At 35.8% G+C, this 21385-nt stretch overlaps 1 protein-coding gene across 1 annotated transcript; it reads left to right on the top strand.

Moving 5' to 3' along the window:
- The first annotated feature begins 303 nt into the window (after positions 1–303).
- On the top strand, positions 304–768 carry LOC145067200 (uncharacterized). The gene has a single exon (XM_079014395.1). The coding sequence runs from the start codon at positions 304–306 to the stop codon at positions 766–768; it is 465 nt and encodes a 154-aa protein (XP_078870521.1).
- The last annotated feature ends 20617 nt before the right edge of the window (positions 769–21385 follow it).

Here is a 21385-nt window from a genome sequence, read left to right as displayed (position 1 = left end):
AGATGTCCATTTCACCTCCAAGTTTTAGAAGAAGTTTCATGAGGAGTAGGGCAATCAATTGCATTTCAGCACAGCATATCATCCCCAAACCAATGGTCAGAGTGAGAGGATGATTCAGATGCTTGAAGATATGCTGCGGGCGTGTGTGTTAGAATTTGGCGGGAGTTTGGATACTTACCTTCCACTGGCCGACTTCTCCTACCATAACAATTATCATGCCAATATGGACCGACCACCATTAATATGTTGTATTTCAAGTGGTGCAGGACCCCAGTTTGTTAGAAAGAGGTCGGACATGGGGTCATGGGGAGTACTGAGGTGGTGCTTAAGAGCACTGAGTTGATTCAGCCGGTACGCAATAGGTTGCGAGCCGCGCAAAGCCGACAAAAGTGTTATGCTGACTGGCAATGTTTGGACCTCGAGTTTCAGATGGGAGACTTGGTGCTTTTGAAGGTGTCACCTTGGAAGGGTGTCATCCGGTTTCAGAAACGGGGAAAATTGGGCCCCCAGTTTATTGGTCCATTTACTATTACCGCCGGGGTGGGTAAGGTTGTGTATCGGTTGGATTTTCCTGATAAGCTCAATCAGATCCACAACACTTTCCATGTCTCTCAGTTGCATAAGTGTGTAGCCGGTGAGTCGACCATGATCCCCTTGGATGATATTCGGGTCAATGAGCGTCTGAACTATGTGGAAAGATCGATTGTGATTATTGATAGGAAGACTAAGGCTCTACCCAGAAAACAAGGGAATCCGGTGAAGGTGTAATGGAAGCACCAGAAAGGCTCGGAATTGATGTGGGTGCCTAAGAATGAGATAAAGGAGCATTACCCATACTTGTTTGTAGTTGCGTACTTCGAGGACGAAGTCTGATTCGATGGGGGAGGGGGGGATTTGTAACACCAGTGTTCTAGGTAATTTCCTTCTTTAACTTCATGTTTTCAAATTTGGAAAGATTGGCCCTTACGCTGGGCATACAAGCCAGGTACGCTGGGTGTAGGGCCTTGTATGTGATTTCAGACTTAACCACGTATGCTGGGCGTACGTAAGCTGGGAACATACCCTAAATTTTAGGGTTCGGACCCTAGTTAAAGATCATTATGACCTCAAACTTGTCCTTACCTACAACCTCCATTCCTCTACTCCCTAAGATCGAAAACCCTAGAATTGGGAGTGAGATTTGAAGCTTTTGAGTGAGTTTTGTGTATTCTTGTTTGTGAAGGAAGATCATCAAAGAAGCGGTGTGAGGTGGTGATCTAGAGAGATAGAGACTTAGAGATAGAGAGTTTGAAAGCTGACAAATTATGAGGATTGAAGGTGCCTCATGCCTCCTATTTATAGCTAGAGATTGACACTCACACCCTTGGTAGCCATTCTTCACAACCATGCTTTGTACTCTTTGGTGAAGTATGCAAGCAACCAAGGGAGGGGAAGGGAAGTCATCACACGTGGGCAAGGCAAGAGGATAGGCCAAAAATATGATTTTTTTCTTCTTGCATCACGTTATATAGAGCTAGGTTCAAGGATTAAGAAAACCCAAACAAATTAATTTTTCGAGTTACGGAACTCTAGAAAACCACGTTTAAAGTTTCGCGTCTAAATGACCCGAACGCTCGATTTTCTGACTTTTTTGGAAATATTTTTGATAAAAATATTTTGAGTATGACCATAGCCCGAGTCAAAAAACGCTATTGGAATTTCCATCGGAGGTGTGCAAGTGCCTCAACGGATCTATTATGTTTTAGCAGTTTAAAGAAAGTTAGTGTTTTGCTCTTTGTTTTCTTATAAATCTCGTATCTTTTGCATACAAACTCCGTTTTGGACGTTCTCTATATTTCCATAAATAACGGAAAATGTAATATGATATTATATTGTTTGTTTCGCTCACAACTGCCTAATATGAATTTTTAGTTTTTACACACGAATTAACTAGGGTTGTAGTTTGAGTTGTTTGATTTGTCTGCCAGTTTACATATTTGGAAGTAAGATATCATCTGCTATCTTATAATATTTGAAATGAACTCATTTATTTTACTTTAGATGTACTAAAACTCAATGAGTCAAATTACAAAGAGAGTGACAGTAAATTAATCGTTCACAGTGTATGACCTTAATTCCGAAATTTCACAGATAGGTATTGGCGAGATCGTCAACTCTTGTTTAGATTGTTTTGGCTAACAATCAACCGATTTCTATTTCCGTTCCTGTGTCTCCCACTGTTGCACTGAAACATCGAAAAATTATAAGTTCCTCATATGAAGTCAGATTTGGACGTTCTCTATATGCACACTCTTGGTTTGACGATTACTACGACTTTTGTGTAGATTATTTATCTTAAGTAATCTTCTATAAAAACACCTATTTATTGCCATGACGGATAAATATCCTATTATTCTTTAATCATCTAGCCTTATCTTGTAGGCGTTACAACTATCTCCCCCTTATGATGATTATGTCCAAGATGCGATTATAATGTATTCTCACTAATTCTTATTCAATTTTGTTCTCACACATCATTTTTCACTCATTCTATTTCATACATAATTTGATTATCAAGAACACATTCAAACAAAATCAGAATCATAAAAAGAGTCTATAATACCCATATAGACGATTTAATTTGTGAAAAAGTGTAATAATGATAATATTTATGTGAAGTTGAACAAATTCACATTACCAAAAAATAAATTCTCTTAGTCATTCTAATAGAATAACACTATCCACATGGAGAGAGAGAGAGAGAGAGAGAGAACACTAGAAACTTCAGAATTTTTTTTTACAATAATACTTTACAAATTAAAATACAAGAAATAATCATTTATTGCTTCTGAGACATTTTAAAGAAAAAATTTGAATTTTTTTCATTTGCATATGCACATTTTTAATTTCGATATATATATATATATATATATATATATATATATAATATTTTTGGTAAAATCAAAATAAAAATTAAGAAAAATAAATTTGTTTAAGAAAATAAATCGAATTATATATATATTTTTAATTTTGCAAATATTTTGTATATATTTTGAAATTAATATTTATAAAAAGAATTTTTCAAAAGAATGTATTTTTGATACATATTCATATTTTTTATACATATTAAAAGCTTTCAAAATGTTCTGAAAACTAGACCAAATTTCGGACAACTTTCGTGTTTTGAGAAAATGCTGATTCCAAACGGACTTGACGAGTAGGCCATGAACTCGATGAGTTGGTCAGAAGTTTCGCGATTCTTGACTTTGCTTGGCCGCACACGGGATTTTAAGTGATGGACTCGGCGAGTAGGTCACTGGACTCGGCGAGTAGCCCCTGTTTTCATAATATATATATATATATATATATATATATATATATATATATATATATATATATATATATATATATATATATATATATATATATATATATAGAAACGCTTCTCATTCGAACCCTAACGAATGGGGGAAGTTTAGGATGATTTTTGGAGGCCAGAAGGGTTCTTAGAAGCTATGGTTTTCGAGATTTCAACCTAGATATCAACTTGGAAGAAGATCTAAGGCAATAACACACTACTTTTATCTTAATCTTTTGCATAAACCATGTTTCAATCATTAGATTATGTTTTTAGTTTGTTATTTGCTGTAGATATGAGCTAAAAACTCATAACTTATGTTTAGGATAGATGATTTTGTGATTATGGTTTGATTTATGGTAGGATTGATTTAATATTGGTGATTTTGTTGATTTTAGCTTGTTAAAGAACCTTATGTGTGAATGATAACTATTTTTCTGTTAATAGGAAGATAATTAAGTTGTATGAACATCTCTTAATTGTTTACCTCATATGATTTATGTGAACACTTTATTATATGTTTAGGATTAGCGAACGTGAAACTAGAATTAATAAGAAAAAATAGGTAAATTCATGTGTGAGCTTGTGTGATGAACCATCAACAAGAGGTTAACTAAAGGGCCAATTTAGTTGACCATTACAAATCTTAATTAACCCGAATAAATAACCTAGTGAATTGAATTAAATTAGACAACTGACCACTGTTTGAGTTAGTTTGTTCTCTAAGGATTAGTGTAGCGAACGTGAATCTAATCACTTGATCGGTAGCCAATAAAAGAATTAATCCATTGCACTATTACCATAATATCAACCATATGATCAATTGAGTTGAACTAAACAGAAGTTCCCTTCATTATTAAATTTAGTTGATTTTTATTTGCTTAGCTATTAGTTTCTTAGTTTAAGTTTTAGTTAATTGTTTAACTTTCTAGTCTTGCAAAACTAGAGAAAACCCTTTTTCTATTACTTGTTTTATTAGCATTTATTTTAATTTTTACCGTTCCCTGTGTTCGATACCCTACTTACCTTAACTAAACTACTAATCGATAGGTACACTGCCTTTCGTGTGTTTGTCTTTGTGTTTAAGTTAGTAGGATTAAAACTAATTGGTTTTACACAAATCAAGAAGGTAAAAACTCAAATTCATAACTTAAACTAGAAAGTTGTCCCCTGCTACGCGGGGGTTAGAAGCTTTCAATGTCGTTTTCAAAATGACGTGTCCATTATATGCACGTAAAGAAGACGTATGTTGAGTAATAGCTAAGGTCTGAAGTCATTTCTAAATTCTTTCTGAAGGGGCAGATATGTCAAAATCTCCTCCAAAAAAAACATAAATGCTGCAAATATTCCACTACAATTCAAAGTAACTAATATGTTTTCAAAATATAAAAACAACAATGAACCGTTTCAAATTTAGCCAACTTGATTAAGTGAAGCTTTTATTAGGATTTTGAAAAAACGGATAGTGAGAGAGAACATTTACATAGTTTATTGATTTATTTATTGAAATATAAACTTCATATAATCAGATGTTTACTCTTAATTTTTAAATAGTAAGGAAAGATACACATTTGCTGTTAAGTTATTCATGACTTTTTTGTGCCCTTCAAAATTGTTTTGTACCCTTGATAAGGAGGTGGCAATAACTCTGCAACCATAGTAGTAGTTTAGCGTTTTACATCCTGTTAATATATCAAAAATGGAAGTCAGTAAGCTAAGTTATAAGAAAGAATCAAATAATTATTTCTTGAATTCGGAAACATAGCAACGGTGATCATTTTCTACCTATAAAATCAACAGTTTCGTTGATTCCAAAATCTAAAACATAAAAAAAATAGATTCCTGATGAGAGGGACGAAAGTCAAAGTATATGTTTCAATCCTTATTTCTTGAAGGAATAATCCATAGATGCTAATCAAGAAATATGAGACAGACACAACTTTTTATATTTTAATTTGCATACAAAAAATTTAGCATCTATTTTTCATAATAATTGGGAAAACATGCAATGTAATTCATTATAGTATCCATGTCTTGCTCTGGCCTCAACTTAAGTTTAAACTAAAGCATATAATTACATAGTAAAATGTTCATGTATTGAAAGAGATGAGATTTCTGTTTTTGGAATTACCTATGGAAAAAAAATATAGGAGCTGCAGTGTCCATCTGTGTGTGATTTAGTGGTTTAGATTTTTACTTTATATTATATATACATATATTATAGCATCATATAATAAAATCTTATAAAAATAATGAATAAAGTTAGTTAGGCTTACTGTGTGGAAGCCACTAAACGGTCTTCTAAACCTTCTCTCATCTTTCCAAGAAAGACCCTAGTTGTAGTTGTTTTTTATTGTGTCTGAACCTGGATGACTTAAAATAAACCCATTGAAGAACCATAATGAACACAAAATATTATAGAAAAATTACCTTTAGGCCATCCCATATCTGTAGCAGATAGAGTAAAATTGAGGAGATTGGGTTCCATATGTATCCATGGAGTGTGTATGTGACACACACACGAAAATCATGGTTAGATCCAAGAAACAAAAAAGGAAGGACTTTCAAAACCATTTTCATAGATTCCCAGAGGAGGCTTTTTTTTTAGAAATTTTGTAATATTCTACCCAAGATACTTGTTGGCCATCATTTGGAGGAGTGATGTTCTTGACTAAACTGCCAGTAACTGTATTATGTAATACTGTAAGATTAGACAAAAAATTGGTAAAATTACTAAAATGCCCACAACCGTATTTTGTAACATTAGACTAAAACATTACGTGATTAGTAAAATTGAAATGAAACTTTTTCAATTTACAAAATATCCATAATCATATTTTGTGAATGTAGAATTCATTTTGACGAAATAACATAATAAACCTGACCGTTAAAATGATGAACTCTGATTATTTCACAATATGCGGTGATGTACAAAACAATAAAATGTTTAAAAAAATGAGTAAGTTTGTTGCATTAAAAAAAATCAGTTCATATTTTAATATAAAGTAACCATTATAGACCTTAAAACAATTAAAAAATCATATAACTAATACACTGTAGATAGAAATTAAAATCCATTAGGACTAACATGATTACGTGATAATCAAACACGAAAACCGAAAAGAACCTATTAAAATCACTAAAACAAACCAATATTTTCATAAAACGTTTGTAATTTTGTAGTGATTGCCTCCTGTTTCTACAATAGAGATAGATGGTTGGAGACCCTTCACCACTAAAACATTAGATAAATGTGTGCACAGGGCTTAAAAAACCAAGATATGACATTATATGTTCTCTAATGTAAAGATGAAGAAAAAAAGTTGATAAAGTAGCAATTATCTTGCGATCATCGTGTCAAAATAAAATAATAAAATAATAATGGCGCAACATCCAGGTTGGTAAGTAAGAAACAAAGTGTAGATAAGCAATTAAAACTGAAGACAGAATGCATTTTCCTGTGTATGATCAGGAAATGTAATAAATAACCAAGTTCAAACCTTAAAATTTAATAAGAATCTATGGAGAGTAAAAGGAAAGAGCATCTGAGTAAATAGGAACACAAATCTTCTAACCATTACAGAAGAAACCGAGTACAGGAAAAAGTAAAGATAAAATTTTTATTAGAAACATAATCAGAAAAATTCAAGAAAACAGTTGTAGATTGATTATAGTAATAGTAATGCAATTTCTCCATTATAAACCCCACAAACCTTAATGGGCGAAACAGTGAAACCCAATTGACCAATGATCCCTCTATCTCTTCCTTTCAACAATCGCCTGCCAAAAATCAACACCCAAACCATCTGATTTCATAAAAACCCAATAAATATAAAGCAAATCTACAACATGGAGACGTGACGGATGATTAACCCAAAAAAATTAGGAAGTACCTCATTACATGAGTTGAAATCACTTAGTCTACAAAGAAGCGTAATGAATAGTTTAGAGATTTGTTGGGCAGAAACGAAATTCCTAGAAGTATAAGTGAGAAAAGAAAATCAATAACCGAGTTGAGAAGCGTCTATTTAAAAAAAAATCAAACCTTGAATTGTTTGCTACTTGATGGAGGAACCTCCATTCTTGCTGTTTCGCTTTTTCGTCTGTTGGACGGAAGCAAAGACGTCGGTTGAGAGGAATAGAGAAAGGTGAAGATCGATAGGTAAAACAAAGTCAAATCGAAGCTACTGAAAATCGATTATTCATAGGTTTTCTAGAACACGGATTCCTTGATACCCACCTATACTTTCTAAGGTTCCTATTGATGGTATACGGTGGAGTGGCTGCGGTCGACTGACGCGTGGGCCTAGTGATGAAATTGTTGGTGATGAATCGACTTCTACCGAGAAGTGGAGATCGATCCTAATGGAAATTGAAGTAGAAGGAGAAGAAGCAGTCGATAGGTGGAGCGGCGAGGAAAGCTGTCTAGAGGTTTTCAGATCATATGGATTTGTTCTCTCAACAAAATTGAGTCTGTGATGGAAGGTAGATTATTTGAGGCGGAGCAAGCGGGAAACTAGTTCGACGATGGTGGAGGGAGCAGAGGGCATAAGAAGCTTTGAGGTCTTCATCTGAGGCGGTGGATAGTTGAGTTAACCCCGATAATGAAGATAGAGGAGAGACAGAACATAGGTATACCAATCAACCCTGGAAAGAGAATAGAAAAAGATTTGGTCGGAGAGGTGGTGGAAATTTCCAGAAAGAGAACACGTGTCGAACGTCTGTCCAACACACCGAACCAGATATAAGATTTTCACAGAAACCTAGATGGAGCAAATTGTGATTTGAAGAAAGAAGTGGGGCATTTTTGACGGACATGAAAGCCCAAACACAATTGACAATAGACAAATAAATAGGGACTACTTTTGCCAACCCATCAGCCAGTTTACTATTGCTAACTTTCAGAACTTTAATTAATAATAATAATAATAATAATAATAATAATAATAATAATAATAATAAGTAATTAATAGGGAAAAAGAAAGTGAATGAAGTGGAAAGTGGAAACCGAACCTTTAATGCAAGAATGACCGAACCTTTATGCAAAAATGACGACTTCCTATTAGTGATTGTATGACAAAAATTTTTCTTTCACGACGAGGCGATAATGGAAGTAGCGACCCCATGGAAACAAAAAATCAAGGAGGAATTGAGTTTCTCTATTATCGTGAATAAGGAAACATTCAGTGTTTAAAGAATTTTTTTTCTAAAAAAGTAAACTACAAATCAAAACTACATAGTTTTATGGATTAGGTATCTAAATCTATAAACATTTTCATATATATATATATATATATATATATATATATATATATATATATATATATATATATATATGATATTTTTATATGCATATAAATATAACATATATGTATATGCTATGCTTATATATTTTTTTTCATAAGCATATGCATATGATTTTTTTCATATATATATAATTTTTTTTTATCATATGTGTATTTGCACATACATTATATGTATATGAAAAATAATTTTTTGATATGCAAATGCATATAACATGTATATATACACACATATTATATGTAAATGAAGTATTTTTTTTTCATATACATATAACATATGTATATATGTAATGCCCAAGTTGCTGGATATTTCCTTTTTGTTGCTTAATTGAGTAAATATATTATGGTTTTGGGAGGAGGGCCATAAGGTGGGCGTACATAGCGTACACACAACATACAAAGGTGAGGCGCGAAGTGGGGGAAACCCCTGCGTACGCTGAGCGTAAGCTGGCCAGATGCAAAACCTTAATTTTAGGGCTGGCACCGTATATAAATGCCTTAAGTTCGTCCCAACCTTCATTCCCTTAGCCTCCACTGTCCCTAAAGTGCTAAACTCGAACCCTAAGCCTCTTGCATGCATCTTGAGCTAATATTGAGCGTTTTTGGTGATATTTGGTGATTTTGAAGAAGAAGGAGTTTGAGGAAGGAGTAAGAACGTGAAGAGGACTTCTAGATCCATAAGTTTCGCATCATTTTTGACTCATTTGAGACCTTTAACCTTGTCCATTGCATGCTTAGATCTAGTTTTGGGGTGTTTTATGTTGCATTTTGGCTCCATAGTTGAGGTTTCTTACGTTTTACAAGTTACAGTCCATAACAACTGTCCTTTTAGGCTCTTTGAAGTGTTTGGAGCCATAAAAATCGGGTCTCGAGGGTTTAGCCCCAACCATGCATGTGTTAGGTGGCAACAAAGTGTGTTTATGGACTTAAATCATGTCTTAATCCCCATCCATGCATGAAAAAGCATAAAGTTTATAACTTAATCGTTTTGGATGTCTTTAAGGGTGCATATCTATGTTATGGATGTTAGGACTTAACTGATTAAGTCACAATAAAGCTTCTAAGGTGGCTGGGCAGTACGCTGGACGTACCCTTGGTACGTTGTGCGTACTGGCTCAACTTCCCGTAACTGGTCAAGGCCATCGTACGTTGGGTGTACGTGCCAAGTACGCCATGTGTATGCATGCAGTGGGTCAAATGTGGTTTTTAGGCCTTAGAACTTTAGGGCTGAATTTGTTGGGCCTCAAACCCACCTGTGGATTAAGGCCTCTGGTCCCAGGCCTAGTATTTATGGTATTGGGCCTTAGTTGCTGGACTTGGACATTTTAATTTGAAAGTTGGGACTTGAAAGGAGGAGGCCTAATAGAGCAAGGATTAGTGAACCATTGCCTTATGTAATGAATCAGGGTTTGGGCCTTGGGGACAGGTTTAGATCCCATGTCTAATTAGGAGGTTTGTTGTGCTATAGGGAGAGGAGTTCTGATTTTTCCGAGGAGTACGATTTAACATTCGTAGTTGAGGTGAGTCTCCCTTTGTGAATGTTACGGGTCGAAGGCACCAAGACCAACCCTTTATTTATGATATCGTGTGATGGTTGTTTGTGTGATAATTATCATGGTTTATATATTGCTTGATGGTTATGTAATTTATGTATGTTATTACATGGTAGTTGTAGGGGTGAAATAGACCCCGTAAGCGGTTGAAATAAACCGGAGGGTAGGTCGGGTACCTAGATATGCCTGGCTGGGTAGGTCGGGCACCTAGATATGCCTGACAAGGCAGGTCGAGCACCCATATATGCTCGGTAGGGTAGGTCGGACACCCAAATATGCCTGGCAATATGTTTTTGTTATATGTGGTATGGTGGGGGAAACTCACTAAGCTTTGTGCTTACTATTTTAGTTTGTGTTTCAGGTACTTCCAGCTTAAAGGGGAAGGGGTCAGCTTGATTGCGACGCACCATACCATGATTTTCCGTAGTAGAGATTTTGGGACTTATGCTCTGATAATGTTTTTCCACGAATTGTCTTGACTACACCATAAATATTTATGTTTTCGTGATCTTGGAATCAATGTTGTTTTTATGTTTGTGATTGGGTAAAACTAAAAAAAATGAAATTTTCGAGTCGTATTTTTGGGATGTTATAGTATATGCATATGATTTTTTTTCTATATTCATATGCATATGACATATGTATATATGCGTATTCTTAAAATATATATATTTTTTTAATTCAACGGAACTTGTTATATATTTCGGAATTAAGATTAAAAAATATATTTTTTAAAAAATACAGTTTTGATTCATATTCATATCATTTTTTTTGTGAAAATGCACATCTTTTAAATAAATATGAATATACACATTCATAAAACTTTTTTTGGAATTGCTTAATGATTTTTGTATGTTTTTTTAAATATTAGGTTCACATTTGAACTCTCTTTATCTCTCTTTCTTTTCTTTCTCTCTCTCTCTCTCTCTCTCTCTCTATATATATATATATATATATATATATATATATATATATATATATATATGTAACGTCCCAAAAATTCATTTTTAAAACAATAAACCATACAAGCGAATTGTTCCAAAAAGGATCATGGTGAATATATTATTTAAACATCAAAGTAAATATTAAAAAATGTTGATACGGAAAATTCTGGTGGATGTAGTGCAGTCATGGCGGGCCCCTTCCCTTTCATACCAGAAATACCTGAAACTATAAACATAAACTGTAAACACAATACTTAGTGAGTTCGCCAAAGTACCACATACCAAAACATGCAACAAATCTAAACCCGGGGATATATTTCAACCCAAATAGAAAATATGGGCCCCCGTCATGGAGCCTCGCTCTGGGGTATATTTCAACCCAAATAACAAATATGGGCCCCCGCCCTGGAGCCTCGCTTTGGGGTATATTTCAACCCAAATAATCTGTCACACCCCAAAACCGGAACGGCGGAAACGTTCGAGGGTGGAGGATGTCATGTTTAGTATCACGAGATATGTATATGGTAAGCAAGTAATGAACAACCATTTCATTTAGAAAGAAAGTGTTTACAATGTGTGTGTTCACAAAACATAGAAGTCATAAACAAATAACAAAACAAGACTTGAAGCTATAATGCTCCATCTTCTGAATCCCCAGCACGAGCACCTGTCTAATAGTCTCCTGAGAATACAAGTTATTTGAAAGAGTTTATCAGCAATTAAGCTGGTGAGTTCATAAGATTTTAGTGATGTGAGTAAGCTGTAAAGCGTTGTGGAAAATGTTTATGTAAAAGTGATGTAAGCTGTAAGTTCTGTTTTGAAAAGTTCACCTATTCCTCTAAAAAATCATATATTTCCTACTTGAATGAAAGTTAAGTAAAATGACACTACAAGCCTTTCTAAGCATACTAAGTGGGTACAAGTTATATATACTCAGAGTAAACAAACAATCGATTGTGCGCATCTGCCCTAAGCTCACAACCCAACGGGGAACAGAAAGTAAGGCGGATAGCACACATTCCATTGGTTATTAGGTCGTTGTCATATATAACCCTGGTTTATTCACTTGTTACTCATGGAGTTATTTGTAATGGTTCCTTTATATCTAATGAAAAGTTCATTTAAGAAAACCTATATTTCTTATAGTAAAATATTGACCACAGTGACTACTTTTATAATAGCTTTGTTTATACTACTATATATAATCTGATATCGAGTAGAAAGTTAACTGGGTGAATCTGCCCTAAGCCCACAATCCAACGGGAACAAGAAGTAAGGCGGAAAACAGACATTTAACTATCTATTGGATATTAGTTTTATATATAAATATGGTGTATAAACTAAGGTGTTATAGAGTTACTCAACTAAGGTCTCTAAAACTGTACTGGCTTAATAAAATGGATTAAGCCCTTATCTAGGAAATCTCTAGTTTTGTATACCAAAAGTACTGTCTTTGAAAAGTATGTTTTGTACTAGAAAAACTGTGCTTCGACTCTGTGTCCTATAACCTGATCCATACATGGTACCCTTATGATGACTTAATGTGTACTTAAGCATAAATATATATAGATTCAGGTAGATAATAGATTGGGGGAACTCGGTCCAAGCCCAAAATCCAACGAGAACAGAAAATGAAGCGAACGCACACATCCTATTAGCCGTCGGAATCGATTAGTATATATGTATCCTATAGTGTATACATTAAGGAATCATAAAGCTAGCATTATGATTCCTAACCTTTAATTGTAGCCTTTTACCAAGGCATCTTCTGTTCTGTGTTAAACCCGACTGTTCCTTAGTCGAATGTAAAAGTATATGCTCCCTAGTTTATAACTATCTTGACTAGAAAATAGATCAACTTTCAAGTGGTACCGACACTTTATGAAAGTAATGGGAAAAGTAAGTACACGGATGTTGTTTATAATGACATGCGGATGTACTAATAACCTAAGAACATATTTGTCTTATTATGGTCATAATGTGAAAGCTAGAACCCATACTAAACGCTCTCAATGTAAAGAGATTAAGGGAACCAAACGCGACCCCAACAATTTCTTGCAAGCCGTGTAATTCACATTAAAGTTATATGATCATGTATACCCAATATAACTATCACTAATGCGTTAGTGATTCATTGGTATAATTAGATCCTGTCTGTGTGTTCTCATGCTATAGCATCCTAACTTGTTTGTTATGTTCTGTTTTGGTATTGTTTGATTCTCTTCACTGTTTGTTCTATTTAGGTATTGTTTTCTTGTGTGCTTCATTATACTAGAAGTAATGAATAGCATTCTCCTAAACTATACCTATAATAGTTTACTAATGCTCTACTTGGACTGTTACTGAAAGGACTCATTTCTCTACTAAGTTATGCTTTTACTTTATAAACGGAGTTTTGTATAACTATTAAGTAACATAACTTTAAACGAGTTTTGAAATGTTTTGAAAACTTATAATTAACATAAGTAACACTTTGAAAGATGTTTAACAACAAATATTTACATAATTATCATTGTGTTCAACCTGTATTCCGCCTAAAAATAGTTAAAATAGTTAAAAGATTCATTACGGGGTTTGAACTCAGCTGATGTGGGAGATTCAATCGGGTAAGCTTGTACGGATGAGAAGTTCCACGAATGAAGTCCCGAGACACAAAAAGTCCTAAATGACATATAAGGACACATATTGACATGAATATAGTGTTTATAAACAACTATATGAAAGATAACACCTTCCGGGACTAGGAAACACCTTGGCTAAGTGTATGAATCACATGTGATTCAACAAAGGGAAGTGAAATGGCACTAATTAGTGTTTACGGTTTTGTAACCAACCCCACTTGAGTTTACGGTTGTAAACCCATGAGTTTACTGCAGTAAACTCATGTCCTTTTGACCATTTTGTGCCTTGAAGTCCTAGAAGTCAATTTGAAGCACCCTAACTTCAAGTCTTAGCCTTAGGAAGTGATTAAGGCAACATATCACCCCTTTATGGGGTTTATGGTTTATGGATCATTTGTCTTTGGGTTTACGGTAGTAAACCCAAATGGTTTATGGTCAAATGATGTTTTCAAGTCTTAAACACTTCAAGGTTAAGGTCTAGGCTAGTTTTTAGGCTTAAGGAAAGAGTTTGGGGGATCAAAACATGCCTTTGAGGTGTTTACGGTTTTGGGAGCTCCCCAAACCGTAAACACATATACATGGGACATTCTTGGGGTTTTCATGTGCTAAACACATCAAAGGAAGGTTCTAGGTTTGTTTCCAAGGTTTGGTATGAGAATAGGGACACTTTAGCACCCTTTTTTTAGGGTTTACGGTCCAAGAAGATTCTTGGGCCGTAAACACTTGTTCCTTGTGATCTTTGGGTGTTTTCTTGATGCTCTTAAGGTCTAGAAATGTCAAGGATAGTTTCTATGTTTGGTTCCAAGGTCTAAAGGGACTTAAGGCACACTTTGGCCTCATTTTTAGTGTTCACGGTCCAAGAAGATCTTGGGCCGTGAACAACCTTTCCTTGGGGTATTTGGATGATTTCTTGATGTTTAACACATGATCTAAACATATTAGGGCTAGAAACACTTACAAGTTGAAGATCTTGAAGAAAAATGGGATGATACTTGAGAGAGAAATGGCTCTAGTCTTGGAAATGTGAAAAAGTGAATAAAATGTCTAAGTCTCACTTATATAGTCTTTAGGGTTTACGGTCCATTTTGGACCGTAAACTCCAAACCTTTGAAGTTTTGGGCATTTATTTCTACACAATATAACCTAGGGTATCCTCTCTCCTGATATCTCGTGATGTACTATCTTTAAAACACTCAAACTTATTCCAAAAAGCCTGAAAGTTAGCAGGCACAGTTTTGACTTCTGTTGAGGTGAGTGGTTGTACAGAAAAGAAATTTTTGGTTTGTCACATCATCCCCCCATTAGAGGGAATTTCGTCTCAAAATTAGCTCTCATATCATTACTACTGGGGTTGCGCTCTTCTTATTTGCAGAATACTCACTCGTAGACCTGGCAATTTGCCTTGGTGTTCTTGATAGGATTCATAGTTGGTCCATATCTCATTACCTCGTGAATACAAGCCGTATATAATTAGGATTAGTAGGACTGTTGGATGTGCGACTCTGCCGTAGGTCCACAACCCAATGAGGACAGGAGATAGGGCGGAAACACACATACTAGATCTGCGTAATCCTACTCATATACCACCCTTGCGTATACATTCAATAATAATAGGCGGGCTGTATTCGTCCATAGCCTCTGTGCTCAAACTTGGTCTGCTGGACGAGTGGTATTTTGTGACGGTCTGCGGACATCTGACGATAAGGCTTCAGAGGACAAAATACTCTTCGCACGAGTACTTCGGGGGTTTTATAAGGCGAAAGATAAAATTTTTGATTCAGGTCGGAATTTCGATACGAAAGATGAAAGTTTCGAGAACTTGTTGATCGAGGCTATAGAAACATTTGAACTCAGTATGGTGAGGGCCACGCCAACTCATGACGAAAGAAAACAACAGACCCTATATTGAACAAAGTTTTGGTTAAATGAAAGAAACGTCTGATAAACGATGATGTATCCCTGGTATGCTTGGTACTGTACTCCTAGTATGTTCAACAATGTACTCCTTGTAACTGTTCTCGTGTTTCCTGCCTTCTAGTCGAAGTTAACACTCCTATGTATCATACCACTATGTGCGCATACATACAAATAAAAGTGCTTTACTAACTGAAGGGATACTTTTATACCATGATCCCCCATGGTACCACTACTATCGCCCGTCATATACAAGTTGTGAATACTTAAGGTGAGCCAGGCAGTCGACTGAGCATCTCTGCCACAAATCCTCAACCAATTAAGGAAAGGGGACCTAAGTGGAGTCACTCACTCTAAGTCTGCAACATCTTAGTTGTGCACAACCCTGATGCATATGGTGAGCCATAATAGCTTCTCTAAAGGATCTTTTTAGTTCTCTTGAATATTTCGACCTATTTTAACATGTGAGTTGTTATAGTTACTTTTAAGTGTCATTCGCAATTTTTAATCTTATATGAATATAAATTAATTTTAAAAGTAATTACTATTTTGAAAACGTACCACTACTCGTTGACGACTCCGGTGTAGATTCTCCTGCGGTGATCATCAGAATTCGTCCATCCGCTCCTGAGTTCTTTATGATTGGGCAGTCCCCCTGAAGGTGTCCATTCTCACCATAGCCATAGTAGGCTTGGTTTTCTTCAGCTCCGAGGACTTGGGAGATCGGTTGAGCCGGTGCCCTGCAGTAACGGACTATGTGTCCCTTTCTGTGGCAGTTTAGACCTGCATTTCCCATCATACTCCGGTGTGGTGAAAGTTACACTTTCCACACTTCGGAAGGTTTCCAGCATAACGACTGGTAGGTGCTGAAGCAGTAGGTCTCGTAGCGGCGTACATAGTACTCGCTCGTTGCTCTTGCGGGGTGTCTTGTGTCGTTTGCTTCTTCTTCCTTTTGTTCCCCGACTTCTGATTATAGTCCTCTTCCCTCGATGACTCGGGAATAGGGACTTTTACGCTATGGCGGACTCCATGGTCGATGAGTCACTAAACCAAGCATTTAGCACTATCGAACGTGGCTGGGTTAGAAGACAATACATTTCCCTGGATCGGAGCAGTCAGACCCCAAATGTACCTTTCTATCTTCTTGCTCTCCGAGGTAATCATCTCGGGACGTAGAGCTGCTAGTTCGATGAACCGGTCCGTGTAGGTCACTATGTCTGAGCCGACCATAGTGAGATCCCACAGCTCTTGTTCCAGTTTTTGAATCTCGCCTAATGAGCAATATTCTTCCCGCATTAACTCTTTTAGGTTTTCCCAACCTATTGAGTTTGCCACTGATAGGGTCAGTGACTTAACATGGTTGTTCCACCATGTTAGGGCCTTGCCATCAAAGGTGCAGGCAGCAAACTTCACTTTGCTTCCTTCTGGGCATAAACAGATTTCGAAGACCGACTCTGTTTTCTCGAACCATTGCATGAGGGCAATGACTCCTTTAGTCCCTTTAAAGGACAACGGGTGGCATCTGGTGAAGTCCTTGTAGGAGAAATCTCCCTGGCGCATAGGGACCTCACCTTGAGTCGAATCAGTAGGCGTTTCATTTCGACCTGTACTGATGGGGTGATATTGAGCCATGGTTGTTGCCACAGCCGCGACCACTGCAGCGTTCAGAGTTGCTGCATCGATTTGTGGAGAAGGTGTGGGAGTTATTGGAGTAGTGTGTCTGGGTGATCTGCGAGGAGGCATCTTTTCTAAAAGAAAACAAAGATGAGACGAAATAAGTCTATAGCAATGGACACAAGCCGAAAGCTGAAAAGACAAGGTTATCCTAGTTCTGGATGTATCGGGTCCTGACTTCCACAGGGTTCTAGGAATAATTCATAAATGAGTCTATACCAAATAAACTCTATGAATTTGAAATAAATATCCTTGAATGAATATCTGTTTCCTGAATAACTGTTACCAGCTGCATGTAAGAAAATAATTCTAACACATGCAATGTGAGCAGCCTTTCCACTCGCGCGATAAATTAACATAATTAATATTTATTAGTGTGACGCGTAAGTCGTTTTGGTTACTTCGACTGATCTTTCCTTGAAATCTTCTCATGAATTTGTCCTTGTTCCTCCTGAACTCTTCTGTTGTCTACTATGGGGAAGTGGTTACGTTTATCTGGGCTTGTCGTGCGAGAATGAAAGTGACTAAAGAACCTATGATCTTTAAGGTAACTTTATGGGGTGATCCTTACGGAATCCTCCTATAATTGTACAAGGTACACCAGTTTGTATTGTATATAATTGAAGATCAAATAGACCTTCGAATAATTGATCCCACCTCAACACTACTTCCTTAAGAGGAATGGATAGCGAAGCGTCGGTCACAGATTCTATGTCTATAAGATCTTGATTATATATAAAACTTTATGAATATCCCATGTAAGATTATAGACCTATCCGCAAGGTTCTTTTAAGTTATAACATAAGTTATTTATCTGGACCAAAATACTCCTATAATATTCTAACTCTAACTGTACTTGTTCTGGCGTTCTTTTGACTGGTGTTCCGGTAAGTTTTAACCCCGTTGCAACACCACATCATTCCCAAACACATGTTGGTCACATCTCGAATGAATATAGTTGATCAGGCTATATTGATCCTAGCTATGATTACATAACTGTTCGGGTTGACGACAGTGCCTAACATTTAAATACTTTTAGTTCTGTTCTCCTCGTGACCTTAGTTCTATTATGTACATGTATGAGCAAGTAGGTATATTTTTATAACTTGTAGTTATACTCTAAAATATATCATTATCCAAAGCACTTAAGCGCCATTGTATTTATAGACGTATATCTTTTATCGGTTGATATACTTAGTTCACTATAAACAATGCTCTGATACCAATCTGTCACACCCCAAAACCGGAACGGCGGAAACGTTCTGGAGTGGAGGACGTCATGTTTAGTATCACAAGATATGCATATGGTAAGCAAGTAATGAACAACCATTTCATTTAGAAAGAAAGTGTTTACAATGTGTGTGTTCACAAAACATAGAAGTCATAAACAAATAACAAAACAAGACTTGAAGCTATAATGCTCCATCTTCTGAATCCCCAACACAAGCACCTGTCTAATAGTCTCCTGAGAATACAAGTTATTTGAAAGAGTTTATCAGTAATTAAGCTGGTGAGTTCATAAGATTTTAGTGATGTGAGTAAGCTGTAAAGCGTTGTGGAAAATGTTTATGTAAAAGTGATGTAAGCTGTAAGTTCTGTTTTGAAAAGTTCACCTATTCCTCTAAAAAATCATATATTTCCTACTTGAATGAAAGTTAAGTAAAATGACACTACAAGCCTTTCTAAGTGTACTAAGTGGGTACAAGTTATATATACTCAGAGTAAACAAACAATCGATTGTGCGCATCTGCCCTAAGCTCACAACCCAACGGGGAACAGAAAGTAAGGCGGATAGCACACATTCCATTGGTTATTAGGTCGTTGTCATATATAACCCTGGTTTATTCACTTGTTACTCATGGAGTTATTTGTAATGGTTCCTTTATATCTAATGAAAAGTTCATTTAAGAAAACCCATATTTCTTATAGTAAAATATTGACCGCAGTGACTACTTTTATAATAGCTTTGTTTATACTGCTATATATAATCTGATATCGAGTAGAAAGTTAACTGGGTGAATCTGCCCTAAGCCCACAATCCAACGGGAACAAGAAGTAAGGCGGAAAACAGACATTTAACTATCTATTGGATATTAGTTTTATATATAAATATGGTGTATAAACTAAGGTGTTATAGAGTTACTCAACTAAGGTCTCTAAAACTGTACTGGCTTAATAAAATGGATTAAGCCCTTATCTAGGAAATCTCTAGTTTTGTATACCAAAAGTACTGTCTTTGAAAAGTATGTTTTGTACTAGAAAAACTGTGCTTCGACTCTGTGTCCTATAACCCGATCCATACATGGTACCCTTATGATGACTTAATGTATACTTAAGCATAAATATATATAGATTCAGGTAGATAATAGATTGGGGGAACTCGGTCCAAGCCCAAAATCCAACGAGAACAGAAAATGAAGCGAACGCACACATCCTATTAGCCGTCGGAATCGATTAGTATATATGTATCCTATAGTGTATACATTAAGGAATCATAAAGCTAGCATTATGATTCCTAACCTTTAATTGTAGCCTTTTACCAAGGCATCTTCTGTTCTGTGTTAAACCCGACTGTTCCTTAGTCGAATGTAAAAGTATATGCTCCCTAGTTTATAACTATCTTGACTAGAAAATAGATCAACTTTCAAGTGGTACCGACACTTTATGAAAGTAATGGGAAAAGTAAGTACACGGATGTTGTTTATAATGACATGCGGATGTACTAATAACCTAAGAACATATTTGTCTTATTATGGTCATAATGTGAAAGCTAGAACCCATACTAAACGCTCTCAATGTAAAGAGATTAAGGGAACCAAACGCGACCCCAACAATTTCTTGCAAGCCGTGTAATTCACATTAAAGTTATATGATCATGTATACCCAATATAACTATCACTAATGCGTTAGTGATTCATTGGTATAATTAGATCCTGTCTGTGTGTTCTCATGCTATAGCATCCTAACTTGTTTGTTATGTTCTGTTTTGGTATTGTTTGATTCTCTTCACTGTTTGTTCTATTTAGGTATTGTTTTCTTGTGTGCTTCATTATACTAGAAGTAATGAATAGCATTCTCCTAAACTATACCTATAATAGTTTACTAATGCTCTACTTGGACTGTTACTGAAAGGACTCATTTCTCTACTAAGTTATGCTTTTACTTTACAAACAGAGTTTTGTATAACTATTAAGTAACATAGCTTTAAACGAGTTTTGAAATGTTTTGACAACTTATAATTAACATAAGTAACATTTTGAAAGATGTTTAAAAACAAACATTTACACAATTATCATTGTGTTCAACCTGTATTCCCCCTTAAAATAGTTAAAATAGTTAAAAGATTCATTACGGGGTATGAACTCACCTGATGTGGGAGATTCAATCGGGTAAGCTTGTACGGATGAGAAGTTCCACGAATGAAGTCCCGAGACACAACAAGTCCTAAATGACATATAAGGACACATATTGACATGAATATAGTGTTTATAAACAACTATATGAAAGATAACACCTTCCGGGACTAGGAAGCACTTTGGCTAAGTGTTGGAATCACATGTGATTCAACAAAGGGAAGTGAAATGGCTCTAATTGGTGTTTACGGTTTTGTAACCAACTCCACTTGAGTTTATGGTTGTAAACCCATGAGTTTACTGCCGTAAACTTATGTCCTTTTGACCATTTTGTGCCTTGAAGTCCTAGAAGTCAATTTGAAGCACCCTAACTTCAAGTCTTAGCCTTAGGAAGTGATTAAGGCAACATATCACCCCTTTATGGGGTTTATGGTTCGTAAACCCAAATGGTTTATGGTCAAATGATGTTTTCAAGTCTTAAACACTTCAAGGTTAAGGTCTAGGCTAGTTCTTAGGCTTAAGGAAAGAGTTTGGGGGGATCAAAACATGCCTTTGAGGTGTTTACGGTTTTGGGAGCTCCCCAAACCGTAAACACATATACATGTGACATTCTTGGGGTTTTCATGTGCTAAACACATCAAAGGAAGGTTCTAGGTTTGTTTCCAAGGTTTGGTAAGAGAATAGGG

This window comes from Lactuca serriola, chromosome 8 (genome assembly GCF_051521515.1).
Source record: "Lactuca serriola cultivar US96UC23 chromosome 8, Lser_US96UC23_V15, whole genome shotgun sequence".
Classification (NCBI taxonomy): Eukaryota; Viridiplantae; Streptophyta; class Magnoliopsida; order Asterales; family Asteraceae; genus Lactuca; species Lactuca serriola.
Note: the sequence above shows the minus strand (reverse complement) of the source record. Positions and strands in the feature narration are given on the sequence as shown.